At 49.5% G+C, this 23,424-nt stretch overlaps 2 protein-coding genes across 3 annotated transcripts in view; one reads left to right on the forward strand and one right to left on the reverse strand.

Annotated features, from left to right (window-relative positions):
• ODAD4 (outer dynein arm docking complex subunit 4) overlaps window positions 1–21,486 on the reverse strand; it is a 40,705-nt gene extending 19,219 nt beyond the window's left edge. For both annotated transcript variants that reach the window (XM_037993559.2, XM_037993555.2), the window contains exons 1-8: window positions 21,255–21,486; window positions 15,705–15,836; window positions 15,291–15,441; window positions 14,492–14,553; window positions 14,099–14,264; window positions 12,247–12,471; window positions 11,856–12,063; window positions 349–435 (exon numbers count right to left, since the gene is read on the reverse strand). In XM_037993559.2, the coding sequence (XP_037849487.1) occupies window positions 349–435; window positions 11,856–12,063; window positions 12,247–12,471; window positions 14,099–14,264; window positions 14,492–14,553; window positions 15,291–15,441; window positions 15,705–15,836; window positions 21,255–21,368 (1,145 nt within the window). In that variant the 5' untranslated portion in view covers window positions 21,369–21,486. The remainder of the gene's footprint in view (window positions 1–348; window positions 436–11,855; window positions 12,064–12,246; window positions 12,472–14,098; window positions 14,265–14,491; window positions 14,554–15,290; window positions 15,442–15,704; window positions 15,837–21,254) is intronic.
• Window positions 21,487–21,647: 161 nt separating this feature from the next.
• Window positions 21,648–23,424, forward strand: part of ACLY (ATP citrate lyase) — a 63,050-nt gene continuing 61,273 nt past the window's right edge. The window contains exon 1 of the mRNA XM_037993545.2: window positions 21,648–21,745. The gene's annotated coding sequence lies outside the window, so the exon portion shown is untranslated. The remainder of the gene's footprint in view (window positions 21,746–23,424) is intronic.

A 23,424-nucleotide genomic window follows, 5' to 3' on the forward strand; every position in this document is an offset into this window, starting at 1 on the left:
GAGTGCAGTGGCCGGATCTTAGCTCACTGCAAGCTCCGCCTCCCAGGTTTACGCCATTCTCCTGCCTCAGCCTCCCGAGTAGCCGGGACTACAGGTGCCCACCACCTCGCCCGGCTAGTTTTTTGTATTTTTTAGTAGAGAAGGGGTTTCACCATGTTAGCCAGGATGGTCTCGATCTCCTGACCTCGTGATCCGCCCATCTCGGCCTCCCAAAGTGCTGGGATTACAGGCTTGAGCCACCACGCCCGGCCGCCCAGGCTGGATTCTTATCACTGGAAACAAATTTTCATGTTAGGATGAGAAGTTCTAACCATGGAGGTGGGGGAGAGGCAATTCTTGGTCACTCACGTGTCAATGGCTTGCTGGAATTTCCCAACTCTGGCAAAAACTCTGCCAATGTTGTCAAGGGCTCTGGATTTTGCATCAGGAAGGTCACTGTAGGGAAGAAGCAAAATAAGCCATTCACTAGAAAATCAGCTGTTCTAGGCACTGTGGAAATAGGAACGAAGGCAAAGACAGGAACCCTGGCCTCAGAAACTCAGGGTTTCAGTTGGAGGGACAATGTCCAGCCTGGCAAGGATGAGACACATTTCATCCGTGGACCCAAAACTCCGGCACTGAGCACGGACTTGGGAAGACAGTCTTCCCTTGGTTTTTAATCACTGCGGGGATGCCTGATTCATTATTCACCCACATTCCATTGGTGTCTGATCACCGCAGGGATGCCTGCCTTGGTCATTCACCCACATTCCCTTGGTGACAAGTCAATTGCGGGGATGCTTGCTTTGGCTGCTCACCCACATTGCAGCCCAGGGCTGCTCCCTACACCCCTTCTCTGTGTCTCTACCTTTCTCTTTAAACTTACCTCCTTCACTATGGGCAACTTTCTGCCCTCCATTCCCCCATCTTCTCCCTTAGCCTGTGTTCTTAAAAACTTAAAACCTCTTGGGAGAAAATTTTTGCAATCTACACATCTGACAAAGGGCTAATATCCAGAACCTACAAAGAACTCAAACAAATTTACAAGAAAAAAACAAACAACCCCATCAAAAAGTGGGCAAAGGATATGAACAGACATTTCTCAAAAGAAGACATTCATACAGCCAACAGACACATGAAAAAATGCTCATCATCACTAGCCATCAGAGAAATGCAAATCAAAACCACAATGAGATACCATCTCACACCAGTTAGAATGGCGATCATTAAAAAGTCAGGAAACAACAGGTGCTGGAGAGGATGTGGAGAAATAGCAACACTTTTACACTGTTGGTGGGACTGTAAACTAGTTCAACCATTATGGAAAACAGTATGGCGATTCCTCAAGGATCTAGAACTAGATGTACCATATGACCCAGCCATCCCATTACTGGGTATATACCCAAAGGATTATAAATCATGCTGCTATAAAGACACATGCACACGTATGTTTATTGCGGCACTATTCACAATAGCAAAGACTTGGAATCAACCCAAATGTCCATCAGTGGCAGACTGGATTAAGAAAATGTGGCAGATATACACCATGGAATACTATGCAGCCATAAAAAAGGATGAATTTGTGTCCTTCGTAGGGACATGGATGCAGCTGGAAACCATCATTCTTAGCAAACTATCACAAGAACAGAAAACCAAACACCGCATGTTCTCACTCATAGGTGGGAACTGAACAATGAGATCACTTGGACTCGGGAAGGGGAACATCACACACCGGGGCCTATCATGGGGAGGGGGAAGGGGGGAGGGATTGCACTGGGAGTTATACCTGATGTAAATGATGAGTTGATGGGTGCTGACGAGTTGATGGCTGCAGCACACCAACATGGCACAAGTATACATATGTAACAAACCTGCACGTTATGCACATGTACCCTAGAACTCAAAGTATAATAATTAAAAAATAAATAAATAAATAAATTTAAAAAAAAAAAACAACTTAAAACCTCTTCAACTCTCGCCTGACCTAAAACCTAAGCATCTTATTTTCTTCTGCAACACCACTTGGCCCCAATACAAACTCTGTAATGGGGGAATGGAGGGCGGAAAGTTGCCCATAGTGGTTCTAAATAGCCAGAAAACGGCACTTTTGATTTCTCCATTTTACAAGACCTGGATGATTTTTGTCGAAAAATGGACAAACAATCTGAGGTGCCTGACATACAGGCATTCTTTTACACATCGGTCCCTCCCTAGTCCCTGTTCCCAATGCGACTTGTCCCACATCCTCCTCCTTTGCCTCCCGCCTGTTCCTTCAGTCCCAACCCCAAGCGTCACTGAGTCTTTTGAATCTTCCTTTTCTACAGACCCATCTGACCTCTCCTCCCCAGGCTGCTCCTCGCCAGGTCCCAATTTTTCCTCAGCCTCCGCTCCCCCACCCTATAATCCTTTTATCACCTCCCCTCCTCACACCTGGTCCCCCTTACAGTTTTGTTCCACTACTAGCCCTCCCCCACCTGCCCAACAATTTCCTCTTAAAAAGGTGGCTAGAGCTAAAGGCATAGTCAAGGTTAATGTTCCTTTTTCTTTATCCCACCTCTCCCAAATCAGTTAGCGTTTAGGCTCTTTTTCATCAAATATAAAAACCTAGCCCAGTTCATGGCCTGCTTAGCAGTAACTCTTAGACCCTTTACTGCCCTAGACCCAGAGGGGCCAGAAGGCCACCTTATTCTTTTTTTTTTTTTTTTTTTTTTGAGACAGAGTCCTGCTCTGTTGCCCAGGCTGGAGTGCAGTGGCACGATCTTGGCTCACTGCAAGCTCCACCTCCCAGGTTCACGCCATTCTCCTGCCTCAGCCTCCCGAGTAGCTAGGACTACAGGCGCCCGCCACCACGCCCGGCTAATTTTTTGTATTTTTTTTTTTTTTTTTTTTTTTTTGAGACGGAGTCTTGCTCTGTAGCCCGGGCTGGACTGCAGTGGCCGGATCTCAGCTCACTGCAAGCTCCGCCTCCCGGGTTTACGCCATTCTCCTGCCTCAGCCTCCGGAGTAGCTGGGACTACAGGCGCCCGCCACCTCGCCCGGCTAGTTTTTTGTATTTTTAGTAGAGACGGGGTTTCACCGTGTTAGCCAGGATGGTCTCGATCTCCTGACCTCGTGATCCGCCCGTCTCGGCCTCCCAAAGTGCTGGGATTACAGGCTTGAGCCACCGCGCCCGGCCAATTTTTTGTATTTTTTAGTAGAGACGGGGTTTCACCGTGTTAGCCAGGATGGTCTCGATCTCCTGACCTCGTGATCCGCCTGCCTCAGCCTCCCAAAGTGCTGGGATTACAGGCATGAGCCATCGTGCCCGGCCTACACCTTATTCTTAATATCCATTTTATCACCCAGTCAGCTCCTGACATTAGAAAAAAGCTTCAAAAATTGAAATCCAGCCCTCAAACCCTGCAACAGAAATTAATCAACCTCACCTTCAAGGTGTACAATAATAGAGAGGAGGAAGCCAGACAACAACACATTTCTGAGTTACAGCTACTTGCCTCCACCGTAAGACAACCCACAACCACGTCTCCAGCGTACAAGAACTTCAGAACATACAAGCCACAGCTCCTAGGGGCTCCTTCAAAACATCCTCGTGGACCTTGCTTCAAATGCCAAAAGCCTGGCCACTGGGCCTCAGAATGCCCACAGCCTGGGATTCCTCCTAAGCCATGTCTGTGTGGGCCCCCACTGGAGGTCGGACTGTCCGACTCACACTGCCGCCGCTCCTAAAGCCCCTGGAGCCCAAACCCAGCGTTCCTTGGCTGACTCCTTCCCAGATCTCCTCAGCTTAGCAGCTAAAGACTAACACTGCCCAATCACCTCGGAGGCCCGCTAGACCATCATGGATGCCGAGCTTCGGGTAACTCTTACAGTGGAGGGTAAGTCTATCCCCTTCTTAATCCATACAGAGGCTACCCACTCCACATTACCTTCTTTTCAAGGGCCTATTTCCTTTGCCTCCAGAACTGTTGTGGATATTGATGGCCAGGCTTCTAGACCCCTTAAAACTCCCCGGTGCCAACTTGGACAACATTCTTTTACACACTCCTTTTTAGTTATCCCCACCTGCCCAGCTCCCCTATTAGGTCAAGACACTTTAACTAAATTATCTGCTTCCCTGACTATTCCTAGGCTATAGCCATACCTCATGGCTGCCCTTTTCCCCAGTTCAAAGCCCCCTTCACATCCTCCCCTTTATCTCCCCACCTTAATCCACAAGTATAGGACACCTCTACTCCCTCCTTGGCAACCGATCATGCACCCCTTACCATCCCATTAAAACCTAATCACCCTTACCCCACTCAATGCCAATATCCCATCCCACAGCATGCTTTAAAAAGATTAAAGCCTGTTATCACTTGCCTGTTACGGCATGGCCTTTTAAAGCCTGTAAACTCTCCTTACAATTCCCCCGTTTTACCTGTCCAAAAACCTTACAGGTCAGTTCAACAAGTTAGACAAGGCTTACAGGTTAGTTCAGGATCTGTGCTTTATCAACCAAATTGTCTTGCCTATCCACCCTGTGGTGCCAAACCCATATACTCTCCTATCCTCAATACCTCCCTCCACAACCCATTATTCTATTCTAGATAAATCTAGCTGACCCCATAGATCCTAAATCCTTTCCCCACTCCTCTTTCTGTTCCTCGAAGACAGCTTTAGAGACTGCTCCCACACTAGCTCTCCCTGACTCATCCCAACCCTTTCCATTAAACACAGCCGAAGTGCAGGGCTGTGCAGTCGGAATTCTTACACAAGGACCAGGACTGAGCCCTGTAGCCTTTTTATCTAAACAACTTGACCTTACTGTTTTAGCCTAGCCCTCATGTCTGCGTGCAGTGGCTGCCACTGCCTTAATACTTTTAGAGGCCCTCAAAATCACAAACTATGCTCTCTACAGTTCTCATAACTTCCAAAATCTATTTTCTTCCTTACACCTAACACATATACTTTCTGCACCCCCACCACTACCTCTCAGCAAGCTGAACTCATTGCCTTAACTCAGGCCCTCACTCTTGCAAAGGGACTATGTGTCAATATTTACACTAACTCTAAATATGCCTTCCATATCCTGCACCACCATGCTGTTATATGGGCAGAAAGAAATTTCCTCACTACACAAGAGTCCTCCATCATTAATGCCTCCTTAATAAAAACTCTTCTCAAGGCTGCTTTACTTCCAAAAGAAGCTGGAGTCATACACTACAAGGGCCACCAAAAGGCATCAGATCCCATCACTCAGGGCAATGCTTATGCTGATAAGGTACCTAAAGCAGCAGCTAGCATTCCAACTTCTGTCCCTCATGGCCAGTTTTTCTTTCTCATCGGTCACTCCCACCTACTCTCCCACTGAAACTTCCACCTATCAATCTCTTCCCAAATAAGGCAAATGGTTCTTGGACCAAGGAAAGTATCTCCTTCCAGCCTCACAGGCCCATTCTATTCTATTGTCATTTCATGACCTCTTCCATGTAGGTTACAAGCTGCTAGCCCACCTCTTAGTACCTAACCTCTCATTTCCTTTCCATTGTGGAAATCTATCCATAAGGAAATCACTTCTCAGTGTTCCATCTGCTATTCTACTACTCCTCAGGGATTGTTCAGACCCCCTCCCTTCCCTACACATCAAGCTCAGGGATTTGCCCCCACCCAGGACTGGCAGATTGACTTTACTCACATGCCTCGAGTCAGGAAACTAAAATACCTCTTGGTTTGGGTAGACCCTTTCACTGGATGGGAAGAGGCCTTTCCCAAAGGGTCTGAGAGGCCACTGCAGTCATTTCTTCCCTTTTGTCAGACATAATTCCTCAGTTTGGCCTTCCCACCTCTATACAGTCCGATAATGGACCTGCCTTTATTAGTCAAATCACCCAAGCAGTTTCTCAGACTCTTGGTATTCAGTGGAAACTTCATACCCCTTATCATCCTCAATCTTCAGGAAAGATAAAACGGACTAATGGTCTTTTCCCAAAAACTCGCCAATCAAGCAAGTAATTATGCTGAACCCTCTTGGGCACTCTCCAATTGGATGTTCTGGGTCCTCCCAATTACTAGTCCTTTAATACCTATTTTTCTCCTTCTTTTATTTGGAGCTTGTGTCTTCCGTTTAGGTTTTCAATTCATACAACACTGCATCCAGGCCATCACCAATCATTCTATATGACAAATATTTCTTCTAACAACCCCACAGTATCACCCCTTATCACAAAATTCATTCAGCTTAATCTCTCCCACTCTAGGTTCCCATGCTGCCCCTAATCCCGCTTGAAGCAGCCCTGAGAAACATCGCCCATTCTCTCTCCATACCATGCCCCCCAAAATTTTTGCTGCCCCAACACGTCAACACTATTTTATGTTATTTTTCTTATTAATATAAGAAGACAGGAATATCAGGCCTCTGAGCCCAAGCTAAGCCATCATATCCCCTGTGACCTGCACGTATATATCCAGATGGCCTGAAGTAACTGAAGAATCACAAAAGAAGTGAAAATAGCCTTAACTGATGACATTCCACCATTGTGATTTGTTCCTGCCCCACCCTAGCTGATACAATATAGTCTCCCCTTCCCTTAAGAAGGTAGTTTGTAATATTCTGCCTCGTGGTTAAGAATGTATTTTATACACCTATCCCAAACCTATAAGAACTAATGATAATCCCACCACCCTTTGCTGACTCTTTTTGGACTCAGCCCGCCTGCACCCAGGTGAAATAAACAGCCTCGTTGCTCACACAAAGCCTGTTTGGTGGTCTCTTCACACGGACACGTGTGACATCCCAAAGTGCTAGGATTACAGGCATGAGCCACTATGCCTGACCTGTGGTTATTTTTGAGAGGAAGACACATTCTGTTTTTTTTAAAAAAATTAAAAAATAGCAAGGAACTGCTTTTGTTTTAAAAATCCTACATAGGTACATGAGTATGTAGGTAAATACATTGAAAAGGGGCCAGAGGACACATTCCAACAAGATCATCCCAGGAAGTGATGGGAAGTGGGTTGTGGGGGACAACTTTCAGGTTTTGCTCTCAGTACCACCCAGTTCCGGTTCAAGCCTGCAAGTCTGACATTATAGTACATAAAAACAAAACATGGGCACAATGGCTCATGCCAGTAGTCCCAGCTACTCAGCAGGGTGAGGCAGGAAGATTGCCTGAGCCTAAGAGTTGGAGGCTGCAGTGAAATACGATTGCACCACTACACTCTAGCCTGGGCAGCAGAGCAATACCCTGTTTCTAAAACAAAACAAAACAAAACAAAACACACAAAAAAAACCCACTATTTTCTGGGCCTCAGTGCCTGAGGGCTGAACCGGTTTCCAGGCATGGCATCCAGACCTCCCACACTGGTCCCTAGCCCTGCCACACCTGCCTACCTGTGGTTCTCCAAGTCCTCCATCCCTGCCACATCTTTCTGCCCTGCCCAAGCTCCCCTTCTCCCTTCCCCTTGCCCACCTTACTGACCCTGCTGCCTTCCCTGAGGCCCCTGCCAAGTTCCCACCTGCCTCTCTCCTTGGTCCCTGGGCCTCACTGTGCACCTGCTGCTGTCACAGCCCATCAGAGTGGATCCCCTCTTCTAGAATGGGTGCTCTGTTCCGGCAAGTTGAATGAGTGAATAAGCTGTAATATGTTCATTTTTTATGACAATATATACTAAAAATCATAATAGCAAAAATAAAGCATGTGATCAAATAATTTACAGATTATTCAGAGAAATAAATGAGTGCCGTGGGCACTAAAAAAACCACTTAGACTAGTAAGTGGCTAATCAGCAAGTGGCTGATTAGAATGAGGGAGCCCCTGAAGCACACAGGACTCACAAGGAAGACTGGAGTGAGCCTGGGTGAGGCCCATTAGTAGATGTTTAAAAACTAATAGGCTGGGCATGGTGGCTCACACCTGTAATCCTAGCACTTTGGGAGGCCAAGGCGGGTGGATCACCTGAGGTCAGGAGTTAGAGACTAGCCTGGCCAATATGGTAAAACCCCATCTCTACTGAAAACACAAAATTAGCCGGGCTGCCAATAATCCCAGCTACTTAGGAGGCTGAGGTAGGAGAATCACTTGAACCAGGGAGGTGGAGGTTGCAGTGAGCTGAGATCACTCCATTGCACTCCAGCCTAGGCAAGAAGAGTGAAACTGTGTCTCAAAAAAAAGGCCGGGCACAGTGGCTCACGCCTGTAATCTCAGCACTTTGGGAGGCCAAGGCGGGTGGATCACCAGGTCAGGATATTGAGACCACCCTGGCTAACACGGTGAAACCCCGTCCCTGCTAAAAATACAAAAAATTAGCCGGGCGTGGTGGCGGGCGCCTGTAGTCCCAGCTACTCAGGAGGCTGAAACAGGAGAATGGCGTGAACCCGGGAGGCAGAGCTTGCAGTGAGCCAAGATCGTGCCACTGCACTCCAGCCTGGGTGATGAACAAGACTCCATCTTAAAAAAAAAAAAAAAAAAAAAAAAATTGAACTAAAATTAAGGAACACCTCTGTTTACTTATTCAGTCACTTAGCACACATTCATTACATGCCCACTGTGGGGCAGGTGCTGGGAATAGCACCTTCCAAAGTCTAACAGGGCAGACAGGCTACCTGTGGAGAGGGAGCCCAGGGGAGGGATTTGTACCCCCTGGGGCAAGAGGCAGGCTTTTTTTCTTTTTTTTTTTTGAGATGGAGTCTCACTCTGTCACCCAGGCTGGAGTGCAGTGGCCCGATCTTGGCTCACTGTAAGCTCCGACTCCTGGGTTCAGGCCATTCTCCTGCCTCAGCCTCCCAAGTAGCTGGGACTACAGGCAACTGCCATCACGCCCGGCTAATTTTTTTGTATTTTTAGTAGAGATGAGGTTTCACCATGTTAGCCAGGATGGTCTCGATCTCCTAACCTCATGATCTGCCCACCTCGGCCTCCCAAAGTGCTGGAATTACAGGCATGAGCCACCGAGCTTGGCCTAGGAGGCAGGCTTTTCAACCTTTATTGAAATGTTGAAGAATGGGTGGAGGCAGCCTGATAAATTAAAGTGCTGGGGAAAAGGAAAGCATTCCTGGGGCTGGAGGATATGCACAGAGCTCTGCACTGGCTGGGGCCCAGAATGCCTGGGGGCCTTGAGAAAGCCAGGTCAAGAGAGGCCAGGAGAAGTCAAGTGAAGAAGGGCAACCTGTGTTGAGCAGGGCATTGAAACTTCATCCCAACCACAGGAGTTGCTTTTCAGAGAAAGGTCAGCTGAGCTGTAGGAAGCCCAGGTCAGAGGAAACAGGCAAGAAGTAAGGAGGGTCTGGACTGAGTTGTGGGAGGGAAACAGAGAAAGCACAGACAGGACAGGACATGGCCGGTGCTGGGCATGAACAGTGAGGGGGCCAGGCGCGGTGGCTCACGCCTGTCATCCATACCAACCTGAGCAATATAGCAAAAACAGTGAGGGGAGGGAGGTGTCTGGGAAACCTCCGGGCTTCTGGCTTGGGGACTGAGTGGCCAACACTGCTATCCTCGCAGATGGGGAACCCTCAAGAAGTAAGTTTGGGAGGAAGATAAGGGATTCCAATTTCAACATGTTAAGTTTAGGATTCTTGTGGGACATCCAGATGGAAATGTCTTAGAATCTGCTGGACACAGAGGTCTGAGGCTCAGGAGAGAGGTCTGGTGAGAAGTAAAGATTCCTAACTCATTTGTGCATTGGAGATGGCTGGATCCAAGGTACCATATATATACATCATATCTAATCCCCACAATCCCTGTGGGTTGGTATTACTATGCCTTCATTAGAGATGAGGAAACTGAGTAGAGGAGCAACTTAATCAAATCCACGCAGCTTCTAAGTGGCAGAGCCAGGGATCAAAGACAGGTCTGTCCCGAAAGCTGTTTTTTTCTTTTTCTTTTTTTTTTTTTTTATTTTTTGAGACAGAGTCTCGCTCTGTCGCCCAGGCTGGAGTGCAGTGGCCGGATCTCAGCTCACTGTAAGCTCCACCTCCCGGGTTTACGCCATTCTCCTGTCTCAGCCTCCCGAGTAGCTGGGACTACAGGCGCCCGCCACTTCACCCGGCTAGTTTTTTGTATTTTTTAGTAGAGAGGGGGTTTCACCGTGTTAGCCAGGATGGTCTCGATCTCCTGACCCGTGATCCGCCCGTCTCGGCCTCCCAAAGTGCTGGGATTACAGGCTTGAGCCACCACGCCCGGCCAGTAGCTGTTTTTTTCTAATATGGGATGGCCAATATGGGATATTCCTGCTCAGCACAGTGGAGGCAGGCGAGAAATGAACTGGGAATGGAAAGCATGTGGGGCTTGGATCAGTGAAGATGAAAGCGCAGGAGGCAGTAATGTTCAGGAACGTTTGACCCCAAGGGAAGATTGCTATAAGAGGGCAAGGGTGGGTTTAGAGAGGGCCTGAGGGTCAAGCAAAGGGGCTTGACCTTTAACCTGCAGGCAGTGAGGGGCCCAGGCCCACTTGTGAGCAGGGGAGGGAGAGTTCATAGCATGTGTCTCTGGAGATTTGCAGGAGGAGCTGGAGAGAGACAGCAGAGGCAGGGAAAGCAGCAGGACTTAGGTCGGCTGAGGGCTGGGTGCTGTGAGGGCAAATGGGATGATGGGAGACCAAGGAGGCTCAGACTGGTGAGATGAGTAGAAACCAGGCAGGAGGAAGTCAAGAATGACTCCAGGCCAGGCGCGGTGGCTCATGCCTGTAATCCCAGCACTTTGGGAGGCTGAGGCAGGCGGATCACCTGAGGTCAGGAGTTCGAGACCAGCCTCAACATGGAGAAACCCTGTCTCTACTAAAAATACAAAATTAGCTGGGCGTAGTGGTACATGCCTGTAATCCTAGCTACTTGGGAGGCTGAGGCAGGAGAATTGCTTGAACCTGGAAGGCGGAGGTTGTGGTGAGCCGAGATCGTGCCATTGCACTCCAGCCTGGGCAATAAGAGTGAAACTCTGTCTCAAAAAAAAAAAAAAAAAAAGAAGAAGGACTCCAAAGGGTAGAACCAGGATGCTGAGAAAGCAATGGAACCTCTGGGTGGAAGCCAGCAAGTCTTGAGAAGAGCTCATTTCTGGAGAGCTGGTATTACTACTACTGTGGATACCAGGTACTGTCCTAAGGTCTGTACATGTACTTCTGCATTTCATCCTCCCTTCCACCCTACAGGGTGCCCAGCTAACAGAGGAGACCCTGAGGCTGAGGGAGCTAAAGTGACTCATCTCAGGTCCCACAGCTGGGCGGCGCAAGTTCCACAGCCTAGATCTGCCTGACTCCACAGCCCGTGCTCTTGGTCAGCATCAGTTTTACAAGACCCTGCTTGATTTGACCCCTGCCCACTTCCTTCAGTCTCCTCTTGGCCACTCTCCCTGGCAATATGCTGTGCTCTCCAGCCTTAAGTACCCTCCTGTCTCAGGGCCTTTCCATAGGCCCTGTGTGTTTCCCAATGTCATCAAGTCCTCCTGGAATGTATTTCTCACCACACAGGATTCTGTACTTTTCTTCTGTGGCACTTATCACCATTGCAATTAATTAGTTATGTCCCTTTTTGCTTGATATCTGCAAGGAAATGACCCTTGTGTCTGGTCATTACTGTATTCCCACACTAGCAGCATCTGGCATGTCTGGGGCTTCATGCGTGCTTGTCAAGATGACGTAAGAATATAAACACCCCTAAGAGCCAGATCATTGGGTAGCTTTTTGGAATTTTGAGCCACTACCCTTTTTGTGGCAAAGAAGCTAACAGTCTAGGTGCCCCCACCCTCAGTCCTGGGCAGGTGGTCCCCACCTCCGGGAGAATCTACCTCGGGCATGCAGAGCAGAAAATGGGAGTCAAGCCACCAGCAGCCCTGGCAAGGGCCTCAGATAGCCCCAGGTGTCCTTCTCTGTAGGCTCACGCCAGTGGCCTCCCCTAGGGCACTCACTATTCCTTGGCGATCTCCAGGTCCTTTCTGTGGCTCTGCAGGGCTGCCGCCATCTGCCCCAGCTCAATCTGGGCATTCCCTATGCAGCTATACAAGTTTCCAACCAGTTCATCCTTGTTGGGAACCTCTTCCTTATTCCATTCCAGTACCTTCTTCAGCACTTTCTCGGCTTTCTGAAGACTCCCTTCAGCACTGCCGCTTGTGAGCACTGGGAAAGGAAAGGGGTGCTGTGGAGGCCAGGGCAGCCTCCTCTTGGCTGACGGGGTAACTCCTCTTCCTGCAGACACCATCTGCAGGTCAGAGAGACCAGGGGTTCAGACACCTGGTTCCTCCTTTCCCACCTGATAAGGCACTGGAGGCACCTGCCCCACCCTCTGAGAACAACACCCACACATGTCAATGTCCTCCAGGCTCTTGAGGATGTAATGGGCTGTCTGTGAGGGATGGCGTTTGTGGTCCCGCAGCCATTTCTCTTGCATCAGCTTCCGGTCCCGCTCCCTAGCATAGATCGGCTTTTGCTGCCTCCAGAAGTTGCTGTGAGTATCCAGGTAGTTGATGCCCGTCATGATGAGGTCCTCCACAGTCAGGCCGCCCTTCATGGTGCCTTTGATCAGGTCTGTGGGGAAGGGGTGTGAGGAGGCGCCAAGGAGAACAGGCCTCTAAGGGGTTTGCCTCCTGTTGCCTCCCGGTAGCTGCTGCAGGGCCCTCTGTGAAGAGCTCTGCCTGGAGTTGTTGAAACAGAGAGGAATGTGAGTGCGCATGGTGGCAGAGTGGGTTTATCCAGGCCAGGATGCAGCCAGAGCCCCACTTTCAGGGAGTTCCATGGTATGGGCACCTTATGGCAAGATATGAGGAGCTAACCAGAAGGGGCAGCTGGTGGATGGCTCGCTGAGAAGCCTTGGGGCTTGCCCAGTTCAAACTGTGTCCTCAGAGAACACTGAGTCTAAATGCACGATCTGGCCCAGGCTGCCAGTGCTCAGTGATTTCCCAGGTGCCCAGTGGGCCTGTGCATGCTGGGAGCTGGAAGGGGAGTACCCAACTCCTGCTCACTGCCTGGCCAGAGGTTACAGCCAGTAGCAAAGCTACAAGGCCACTTGAGGTAATATTCAAGCCACCCCTTCCCTCTGCAGCAGGTCCTCTGGAGAACAGGAGGCATTCAGCCTGTTGCCAAGGAGATGTGCCAGCAGTGAAGCTGTTCCTGTGTCACGGAACAGGGAACCCTACATATGACCTTGGGAAGCCAATTTTGGAGAAGAGGCATTTGGTTCACAGGTGACCCTGCTCAGGCTTATCAGCTAATGGCAATACTCCCATCCCCATGTTAATGCGAGACGTTCATCTCAGGCCTCTGTCCTTCATCCTGTCACTGGTAGCAGTGTGGTGGAAAGAGCACTAGACTGGCCAGGTGTGGTGGCTCACACCTGTAATCCCAGCACTTTGGGAGGCTGAGGCGGGCAAATCACTTGAGGTCAGGAGTTCGAAACCAGCCTGGCCAACATGGTGACACCCCATCTCTACTAAAAATACAAAAAATTAGCTGGGCGTGGTGGTGGGTGCCTGTAATCCTAGCTACTAGGGAGGTTGAGGCAGGAGAATTGCTTTAACCCAGGAGATGGAGGTGGCAGTGAGCCAAGTTTGCTCCACTACACTCCAGCCTGGGTGACAGAGCAAGACTCTGTCTTTAAAAGAAAGAGCACTGGACTGGAGGTCAGAGGCCTGGGTTCTGCTGGTGACTCCACCACGAACTTGTTTGTCAACTTGTAAAAGTTCCTCCCCAATCAGGGTCTCTATTTCCTTATCTATGAAAGGAGAACTTGGACCAGATGATGTTTCAGAACATCCTAGAACTAATATCCTCGGATTCAAGCACCTGTGTGCTGGATTCGTTTGCCCATTGTAAAGATTGAAGGCAAAGGGGATGTCCCTTCAGGGACTATGGTGGTAAAGGAGACCAAATCTCTGTTGTTCCCTTCCAGGGTACCATAGCACTTAGGAGCATTGCTCTAAAATTGGACTTCCTGGATTCGAATGTAAGCCATGTCATTGCCTACCTATATGTGACCTTAGTTTCCGTTGGTCTGCGCCTCAGTTTCCTCATCTGTAAAATGAGAATGCTAATAAAACCCGTCCATAGGTACATGTCAGCTAATATTATATGACAGGTTCTGCCTTCGGCTCATGCATGAAGCATCCACCCAAATTTCCTTTCCCCCAAAGCCCTGTGCCAACAAACTGTCCGAAACCTTCATCCAATAGGAGCTTCTCCAGATACTCTTTGTCCACGTAGAGCTCCCCCAGAAGCTGGCGAACAGTCTTCTCACTCTTGAGTGAGCCCTTCCGCTTGGGCTCTCCCTTGGTAGGGTGTAAGAGGTGTCTCATGGGCTGAGGCTTCTGCTGGGCTTTTATAGTCTGAGAAAATGGAGCAACACCCAGTAGAGCTTCAGCAAGGAGCAGAATATACCCAGCCATGGCCCTAGGGTCTGTGATCCCAGATTCCTCCAACTCCAGGACCTTTCTGTGGGCCAAGAGCCATGGAGAATGCCTGGTTGGGTTGCAGCTAGACTCCCAAGGCCCCTTCTCAGGCACACACAGCCTCTTCCCTTGGAGGGATACAACCGCAGAACCGGGGCCCTTACCTCAGCCTGCTTGCTTAAGAAGGAGAGGTCCCCTTTGTTCTCCAGCTTAATGGAAGAAGGACCTGCAAGGAAAGAAGCTGGAGCTCAGGTCGGCCAGGCCCCCACGGCCAGAACCCCCACGCATGATCTATAACATATTTTTAGGTGGAAATGGCTGCCTTTGGCAGGGGGATGGTGGAGGCTGTGGCAAAGCTGGCCTTAAGCCAGCCTAGCAAGCAAATGGTGCAGGCTGTTTGGTATAACTCCTAGGAGCTAACAGCCCCCACTAGCCCCAGGCTATGGCAGCCAGATTTCCAAACAAAGGGAGGCCAAGGGTACAGGGGAAACTGTCCATTTCCAGGCCCTGCCACCCACAGAGCAAGCTCTCACTTGTTCTCACTTGCTTCCCTTCTACCCCTGCCTTAATGCTGATGGCTAAGGCCAGCCCTTGGTATACGTCTGGTGAGGGAGGAAGCCAGGGACTACAGAAGGCTGGGCTCAGGACCGTGTTCTAGCTTTTGACACCAGGCTAAAGACAGGCCTACTTTGAAACAGCCCTTCTAAGCTGACCTTTAGGAAAACCCAAGGCTGTAACGCTCAGAGATCAGTGTGTTCGTCAGGAAATGGTCCTCCTGGCGGACAGGTGGCGCCGGCCACCACGCCCAACTAATCCTCAACAACACTGCAGCAGCCAAATCCAAGTGGGGGACTCCCTGCGGGCCTGGTGGTGGCTGCTCACCTGCTGTACCTCAGCCTTCCTCTAAACCTAAGGATTCCAAGGACCTTCCTGGATAAGGGCATAGGCCCTGTGGCCACTCACTTCCCACTGAGTTGTTGATGGCTTCCTGGGCTTTCTGAATGCCAACTTTGAATTCCCGATCAGGCCTCAGCTTGTAGCCTCGATGATAGAATACCAAGGCAAACTCAAAGTCTCCCATTGTGTACAGTGTCTCAGCCTTTTGTAAAATCCCCTGGAATGGGAGGAAATCAAATCAAAGTGAACAGATAAGGCCTTATAGGACTCACATGTGGTGGAACAGAAGGGTCCTGGGTTGAGGGTCAAGGTTGGAATACAGGGAGCAGGGACTTAGGCAATGACCTAAGAAGAGAAAACGGCATCAAACACTAGGCAGTCTGGCTGCTTCTACTTGTAACAACTACTTGTTACAACTACTTGTAACCGGCAGCTGCTGCAGGCAATAGCAGGATCGAGTCCTCCCGCCCATGCAGTCACCTTACAGAAAGTTGGGTCACTCTGGAGCGAAGCCTCAGCATCCTCCAGGGATCTCTCCAAGTCTCCCATCTTCAGGAAGCACTTTGAGCGAGCAACCAGGCAGTTCTTGTCTCCATCCTGAAGGTAAAGAGCCTGACAAAGAAACCAGTCAGGTTGACAGCCAGCATGAAGAGCAAGGTAGAAGCTGCAGTGGGAAGGGCAGCCCAAACCCTCCTGCAGAGGTTCAAGGGGATTCTTCAGGCCAGCACACAGGCCTCTGGCTCCTAAGCAGCACAACTCCGATCTGCACTCAGTCAACTTGATTATCTGCACGTGGCTCACCTTGAACAAGGTCAAATCATGGCTATGATGGAAGCCACTGGCTGAAGAGTGGGAATATGCTACTCTGTGGATACGCTGACTTTCTGCCAATGTCTGAGAGCCCCCCAGTCTCCTCAGGCAATAGAACTATAGGGTATTTTGTGCACACCAAACTCAACCACAAACCTGAAATGGCAACACATCATACTCAAAGTAAATTTCAAAGGCTAAGCATTCTGAAGTGGACTTGAGGACAATCTGCCATGTGGGTTAACCATTCCAGTAGCCTTCTCTTTTTATGTAGCTAATCAAGAACTAATCACTATACCCGGGAATTATGATGAAAGTGCCAGGAAAAGGCTGGGAGTGGTGGCTCACACCTGTAATCCCAGCACTTTATTTGTTGTTGTTGTTGTTTTTGAGTCTCAGCTCTGTCACCCAGGCTGGAGGGCAGTGGCCCGATCTCCGCTCACTGCAAGCTCCGCCTCCCAGGTTCATGCCATTCTCCTGCCTTAGCCTCCCGAGTAGCTGGGACTACAGGCGCCCACCACCACGCCCAGCTAATTTTTTTGTATTTTTAGTAGAGATGGGGTTTCACTGTGTTAGCCAGGATGGTCTTGATCTCCTGACCTTGTGATCTGCCCGCCTTGGCCTCCCAAAGTGCTGAGATTACAAGTGTGAGTCACTACGCCCGGCCAATACCAGCACTTTGGCAGGTTGAGGTGGATGGAATGCTTGAGCCCAAGAGCAAGCTCCACCTCCCGGGTTCACGCCATTCTCCAGCCTCAGCCTCCCGAGTAGCTGGGACTACAGGCGCCCTGCTAATTTTTTTGTATTTTCAGTAGAGACGGGGTTTCACTGTGTTAGCCAGGATGGTCTTGATCTCCTGACTTTGTGATCCACCCGCCTTGGCCTCCCAAAGTGCTGGGATTACAGGCTTGAGCCACCACACCTGGCCAATATGAGCACTTTGGCAGGTCGAGGTGGACGGAATGCTTGAGCCCAAGAGTTTGAGACAGGGTTTTGCCATGACAAAACCCTGTCTCTACAAAATACAAAAAAATTAGCTGGGTGTGGTGGTCTATGACTGTAGTCCCAGCTACTCAGGAGGCTGAGATGGGAGGATTGCTTGAACCTGGAGAGGTCGAGGCTGCAGTAAGCCATGATCACACCACTGCACTCCAGCCTGGGTGACAGAATGAGATTCTGTCTCAAAAAACAAAACAAAACAAAACAAAACAAAAAGAGGCCGGGTGCAGCGGCTCACATCTGTAATCCCAGAACTTTGGGAGGCCGAGGCAGGTGGATTATGAGGTCAGGAGTTCGAGACCAGCCTGGCCAACATGGTGAAACTTGTTTCTACTAAAAACACAAAAATTAGCCAGATGTGGTGGTGAGCACCTGTAATCCCAGCTACTCAGGAGTCTGAGGCAAGAGAATCGCTTGAACCTGGGAGGCAGAGGTTGTAGTGAGCTGAGATCATGCCACTGTACTCCAGCCTGGGTGATGCAGTGAGATGCTGTCTCAAAAAAAAAAAAAAAAAAAAAAAAAAGCCAGGAAAATGAAACTGTGATTTTGACCCTAAAGTGGGGTTGAGGGAGATTTTCCCTCTCTTCTGTGTGAGATGATTACCATAGTCTGTGGTGTACTGTCCTTCCTGAGGCATCTAACTGTACTCACCCCTCTTTTTCTTTTTTGAGACAGTCTCACTCTGTCACTCAGCCTGGAGTGCAGTGGCACGAACTCTGCTCACTGCAACTTCCGAGTCCCGGGTTGAAGCAATTCTCCTGCTTAGCCTCCCGAATACTTGGGACTACAGGCGCCTGCCATCACGCCTGGCTAATTTTCTTCTTTTTTCTTTTTTGAGATGGAGTTTCGCTCTTGTTGCCAAAGCTGGAGTGCAATGGCACAATCTCGGCTCACTGCAACCTCAGCCTCCTGGGTTCAAGCAATCCTCCTGCCTCAGCCTCCAGAGTAGCTGGGATTACAGGCACTCGCCACCACACCTGGTTTATTTTTTGTATTTTTAGTAGAAACGGGGTTTCACCATGTTAGCCAGGCTGGTCTCGAACACCTGACCTTAGGTGATCCACCTGCTTTGGCCTCCCAAAGTGCTGGGATTACAGACCTGAGCCACCTGACCTGGTCTTTTTTTTTGAGATGGAGTTTCACTCTTATTGCCCAGGCTAGAGTGCAATGGCACAATCTTGGCTCACTGCAACCTCTGTCTCTCAGGTACCCAGCCCTTTCTAAGACCTTATTACTTTTCTAAGAAGAGGAAGTAGCTACTGTGTTTCTGGAAAGTGACTACATCTCATCCAAGGCTACCCTTCCCTCAGGGTGTTCTTTTTCTCTGCCAGGGGTACTTCAGGATGCGACATGATCCAGCAGGAGAAGAATAAGTGGGGACAGGGCTTCTGAACTCAATTGTTCACTTATCTGGTCATCATTTCTGGTTTTAGGGTGTGGTTGGTGACTGAAAGGGACAAACAACTCTGGGGAGCTGTTGAGAAGCTTGATCTTACAGGAAGTCTTGAGACTGGAGGGTTATCCTACCACTCTATCTAGAATAAGAAGTGGGCAATTTGGAGCAAAAGAAATGGTCGGGCCGGGCGCGGTGGCTCACGCCTGTAATCCCAGCACTTTGGGAGGCCGAGGCGGGCGGATCACAAGGTCAGGAGATCGAGACCATGGTGAAACCCCGTCTCTACTAAAAATAGAAAAAATTAGCCGGGCGCAGTGGCGGGCGCCTGTAGTCCCAGCTACTCGGGAGGCTGAGGCAGGAGAATGGCGTGAACCCGGGAGGCGGAGCTTGCAGTGAGCTGAGATTGCGCCACTGCACTCCAGCCTGGGCGACAGAGCGAGACTCCGTCTCAAAAAAAAAAAAAAAAAAAAAAAAAAGAAATGGTCATAAAAACATCTTTTTAGGGCACTGTAGCTCATACCTGTAATCCTAGCACTTTGTGAAGCCAAAGCAGGAGTATTACTTGAGCTCAGGTGTTCAATACCAGCCAGGGCAACATAGCAAAACACCTGTCTCTACAAAAAACAAAACAAAACAAAACAAAACAAAATAGCCAGGTATGGTGGTGTAAGCCTGTAGCTCCAGCTACTTGGAACACTAAGGTGGGAGGATCACTTGAGCTCAGGAGTTTGATGCTGTATTGAGCTGTGATTGTGCCACCACATTCCAGCCTGGGAGATAGAACGAGATCCTGTCTCTAAAAAAGAAAGAAAGAAAGAAAGAGTTTCCTTATGCAGATGTCAGATGTGTAGTTTGGTGGTTAGCACCTCAGCCTTGGAATCTAAGTCTAGCTTTGAATCCTTCCTCTGCCACTTGCTAGTTCAGCAACCTTGGACATGTTGCTCAACTTCTGTATATTTCTTCATCTATAAAATTGAGTATACACTGCGCGGGGTGGTTCACGCCTGTAATCCCAGCACTTTGGGAGGCTGAGGTGCGGGGATCACCTGAGGAGGGGAGTTCGAGACCAGCCTGACCAACATGGAGAAACCCCATCTCTACTAAAAATAAAAAATTAGCTGGGCGTGGTGGGGCATGCATGGAATCCCAGCTACTCGGGCGGCTGAGGCAGAAGAAACGTTTGAACCTGGGAGGTGGAGGTTGGGGTGAGCCGAGATCACGCACGCCATTGCACTCCAGCCTGGGCGACAAGAGCAAAACTCCATCTTAAGAACAACAACAGGCCGGGCGCGGTGGCTCAAGCCTGTAATCCCAGCACTTTGGGAGGCGGGAGGATCACGAGGTCAGGAGATTGAGACCATCCTGGCTAACACGGTGAAACCCCGTCTCTACTAAAAAAATACAAAAAAAAACCTAGGCGGGCGAGGTGGCGGACGCCTGTAGTCCCAGCTACTCGGGAGGCTGAGGCAGGAGAATGGCGTAAAACCGGGAGGCGGAGCTTGCAGTGAGCTGAGATCCGGCCACTGCACTCCAGCCTGGGTGACAGAGCGAGACTCCACCTCAAAAAAAAAAAAAACAAAAAAAACAACAACAAAAATCGAGTATGCTTAGCAGTGTGCCTGAGGCTAAGGCAGTCGCTTGAATCCAGGAGGTGGAGGTTGCAGTGAGCCAAGATCACACCATTGCACTCCAGCTTGGAGACAGAGCAAGACTACATCTCCAAAACAACAACAACAACAACAACAACAACAACAGCAAAAAACCAACCAGCACCCAATCCCCTCAGGGTGGGATGATGCAATTTATACTAGGGTTACTATAATAATGTTGCTGGTTGGTGCGGCGGCTCACATCTATAATCCCAGCACTTTGGGAGGCTGAGGCAGGTGTATCACTTGAGAGTTCAACACCAGCCTGGCCAACATGGCGAAACCCTGTCTCTACTAAGAATACAAAAATTAGCCAGGTGTGGTGGCACACACCTGTAATCCCAACTACTCCCTAGGGTGAGGCAGGAAAATCGCTTGAACCTAGGGAGGCGAAGGTTGCAGTGAGCTGAGATCTCGCTACTGCACTCCAGCCTGGGCGACAGAGCAAGACTTTGTCTCAAAATTAATAGTAATAATAATAATAATATGTTGCTTACTGTCCACCTTTTATAAGTAACGGTGTGCTGGAGACATTGCAGCTTCTGCACACAACCTCCCATCCAATCTGCCAGCAAATGATGGGAAGTGAAGGCCGCTCTTTGAGAGGAGGCCGGTTAATCATGAAACATTTAAGTAAAAAAGAGGAAGAGGTCACTGTTAATGTAGAGAATGGAGATCGCAAGTGGGAATTCGTAGAAAATGGCCAAGCACAGGGCTTATCTGTGACAGCAGTGTGTCCATCAACAATCAGTGAATAATACAAACAATAGGGTCCTCCAGGCATCATCAAGACCTCAGTGTTATCTGCAATCAAAAGGTGACTGGGGCGGGCTCAGTGGCTCACGCCTGTAATCCCAGCACTTTGGGAGGCCGCGGTGGGTGGATCACGAGATCAGGAGTTCGAGACCAGCCTGGCCAACATAGTGAAAACCCCGTCTCTACTAAAAATACAAAATAGTTAGCCGGGCATGGTGGGCGGCGCCTGTAGTCCCAGCTACTTGAGAGGTTGAGGCAGGAGAATCGCTTGAACCCTGAAGGTGGAGGTTGCGGCGAGCCGAGACCGTGCCATTGCAGTCCAGCCTGGGCAACAAGAGTGAAACTCCGTCTCAAAAAAAAAAAAAAAAAAAAAAAAGTGACGGGTGACGGGGTGATGGATAGGTTGAGAGCTCGACTCACGTTGCTGAAGCTCTGAGCGGCTTTAGAGAATTCTCCGCACAGGTAGAGCCGCTCGCCTTCCGCCATGTAAGAGGGAAAGGTGCTTCGCGAGGTCTCGCCTTCGGGGTCCGACATGGTGACCGGATTTAGAGACGCTAAAGCAGAGACAATCGAAGAAAAGCTGGAGAACCTCTATCTGGTTCTGGTTTGTGGAAGCTCCGTCTCTTAGCAACCGTGAGACGAGACGTACAGCGATTTCCGGTTCCGTCCCTGTCTGGCAAGGGCCCGGATTCTGGGTGCAACCTGCCGGCGTGCGCGTGCGCCAGTTCTGCCGCGCACCGGGCCGGAGAGTGATGAGTGCGTGGCTGGCGGCTGAGCTCCTTAGTGTTTGCTGTTGCACGCTCCTTCGGTTCTCTCTGGAGTTACTGCGTGAAAAGGCTGCCTTGTAAGACAGCCAAGAAAACAGGAAGAGGGTTGGAGGCAAAGTTCCGAATAGGGATAAGGCATACGTGGTAAGGATATGTGCCCCGCGTACCGTCATTAGGGGGAGAGAGCACTGGGCTTGGAGTCAGCAGACTTAGGCCGACTTCACTCCTGTCACTTCCTAACTGCGTGACCTCTCGCAGGGCATGTAAGGGCTCCCAGCCTCGAATGTTCCACCTGCCAAATAAATATGAAAATAATGGAACACTTAGGGATGCGAGGATTTGCATAAGAAACCATGGAAAATAACGTTGGGTTCAACGTAATTTAATGCAGTTATTTGAGCAGCTGCTAGTAGCGGGCCTTGACCAAGGCATATTCTGACGTCCTTCCCCATTCCCCTCACCATCATCACTCCTCCAAAAGTGTACTAGGGCTGCTTCTGGGCTCCAACGATACTCTTAAGTCGCTTGCTTAACTGCCTTTACTACGTTACTTCCAAAACGTCCTAATGTCATTGTTAAAGCTTAAATAGTAAAAAGATGTCCCTAACTACAAATGCAGACACACACACGCATGGCATACATGTAAAATTGGGGATATTTGAGTAAAAGCAGTGGATTGTATCAGTGTCAATTTTCTGGTTCTGTTATTGTACTAAAGTTTTTAAAGATGTTACCATTGGGAGAAACTGGGAAAAGGGTACATGGGATCTCTTTTGTATTTATTTCTTATGAACTGCATATGAATCTATGATTATCTTAAAAGGTTTCATTCAAAAGATAAAAAATAATATGATCCCTGCTTGAAAGAGTTCTATCTACGGCCGGGCGCGGTGGCTCAAGCCTGTAATCCCTGCACTTTGGGAGGCCGAGATGGGCGGATCACGAGGTCAGGAGATCGAGACCATCCTGGCTAACATGGTGAAACCCCGTCTCTACTAAAAAATACAAAAAACTAGCCGGGCGCGGTGGCAGGCGCCTGTAGTCCCAGCTACTTGGGAGGCTGAGGCAGGAGAATGGCGTAAACCCGGGAGGCGGAGCTTGCAGTGAGTTGAGATCTGGCCACTGCACTCCAGCCTGGGAGACAGAGAGAGACTCTGTCTCAAAAAAAAAAAAAAAAAAAAAAAAAAGAATTCTATCTAATAGGGGAGAAAGAGGTATGAACAAGTAATGACCACTTAAAGTGATATTAGCTAGTAATTAAAAGTTCTAGCCGGGCGCAGTGGCTCACACCTGTAATCCCAGCACTTTGGGAGGCTGAGGCAGACAGATCACGGGGTCAGGAGATCGAGACCATCCTGGCTAACACAGTGAAACCCCATCTCTACTAAAAAATACAAAAAATTAGCGGGGTTCAGTGGCGGGCGCCTGTAGTCCCAGGTACTTAGGTGGCTGAGGCAGGACCCGGGAGGCGGAGCTTGCAGTGAGCCGAGATTCCCCCACTGCACTCCGGCCTGGGTGACAGGGCGAGACTCCGTCTCGAGGAAAAAAAAAAAAAAAGGTTCTGTGTGCCTGTGAGGGAGATGAGGACAAAGTGGTGTAAAACCCAGGCAAATGAATGATTCAGCCAGGGTCTGGGATGAGTTAGAGACAGCTTTATAGAGGGGTAACATTTGAGCTGAGGGTGAGTAGGGTGGTGCCCAGTAGACATAAGTGGAGAATGAGGGCTAGGCGTGGTGGCTCATCCCAGTACTTTGGAGGCTGAGGTGGGAGGATTGCTTGAGCTCAGGAGTTCAAGACCAGCCTGGGCAACATGGTGAAGCCCT

Source organism: Chlorocebus sabaeus, chromosome 16 (assembly GCF_047675955.1).
Source record: "Chlorocebus sabaeus isolate Y175 chromosome 16, mChlSab1.0.hap1, whole genome shotgun sequence".
Classification (NCBI taxonomy): Eukaryota; Metazoa; Chordata; class Mammalia; order Primates; family Cercopithecidae; genus Chlorocebus; species Chlorocebus sabaeus.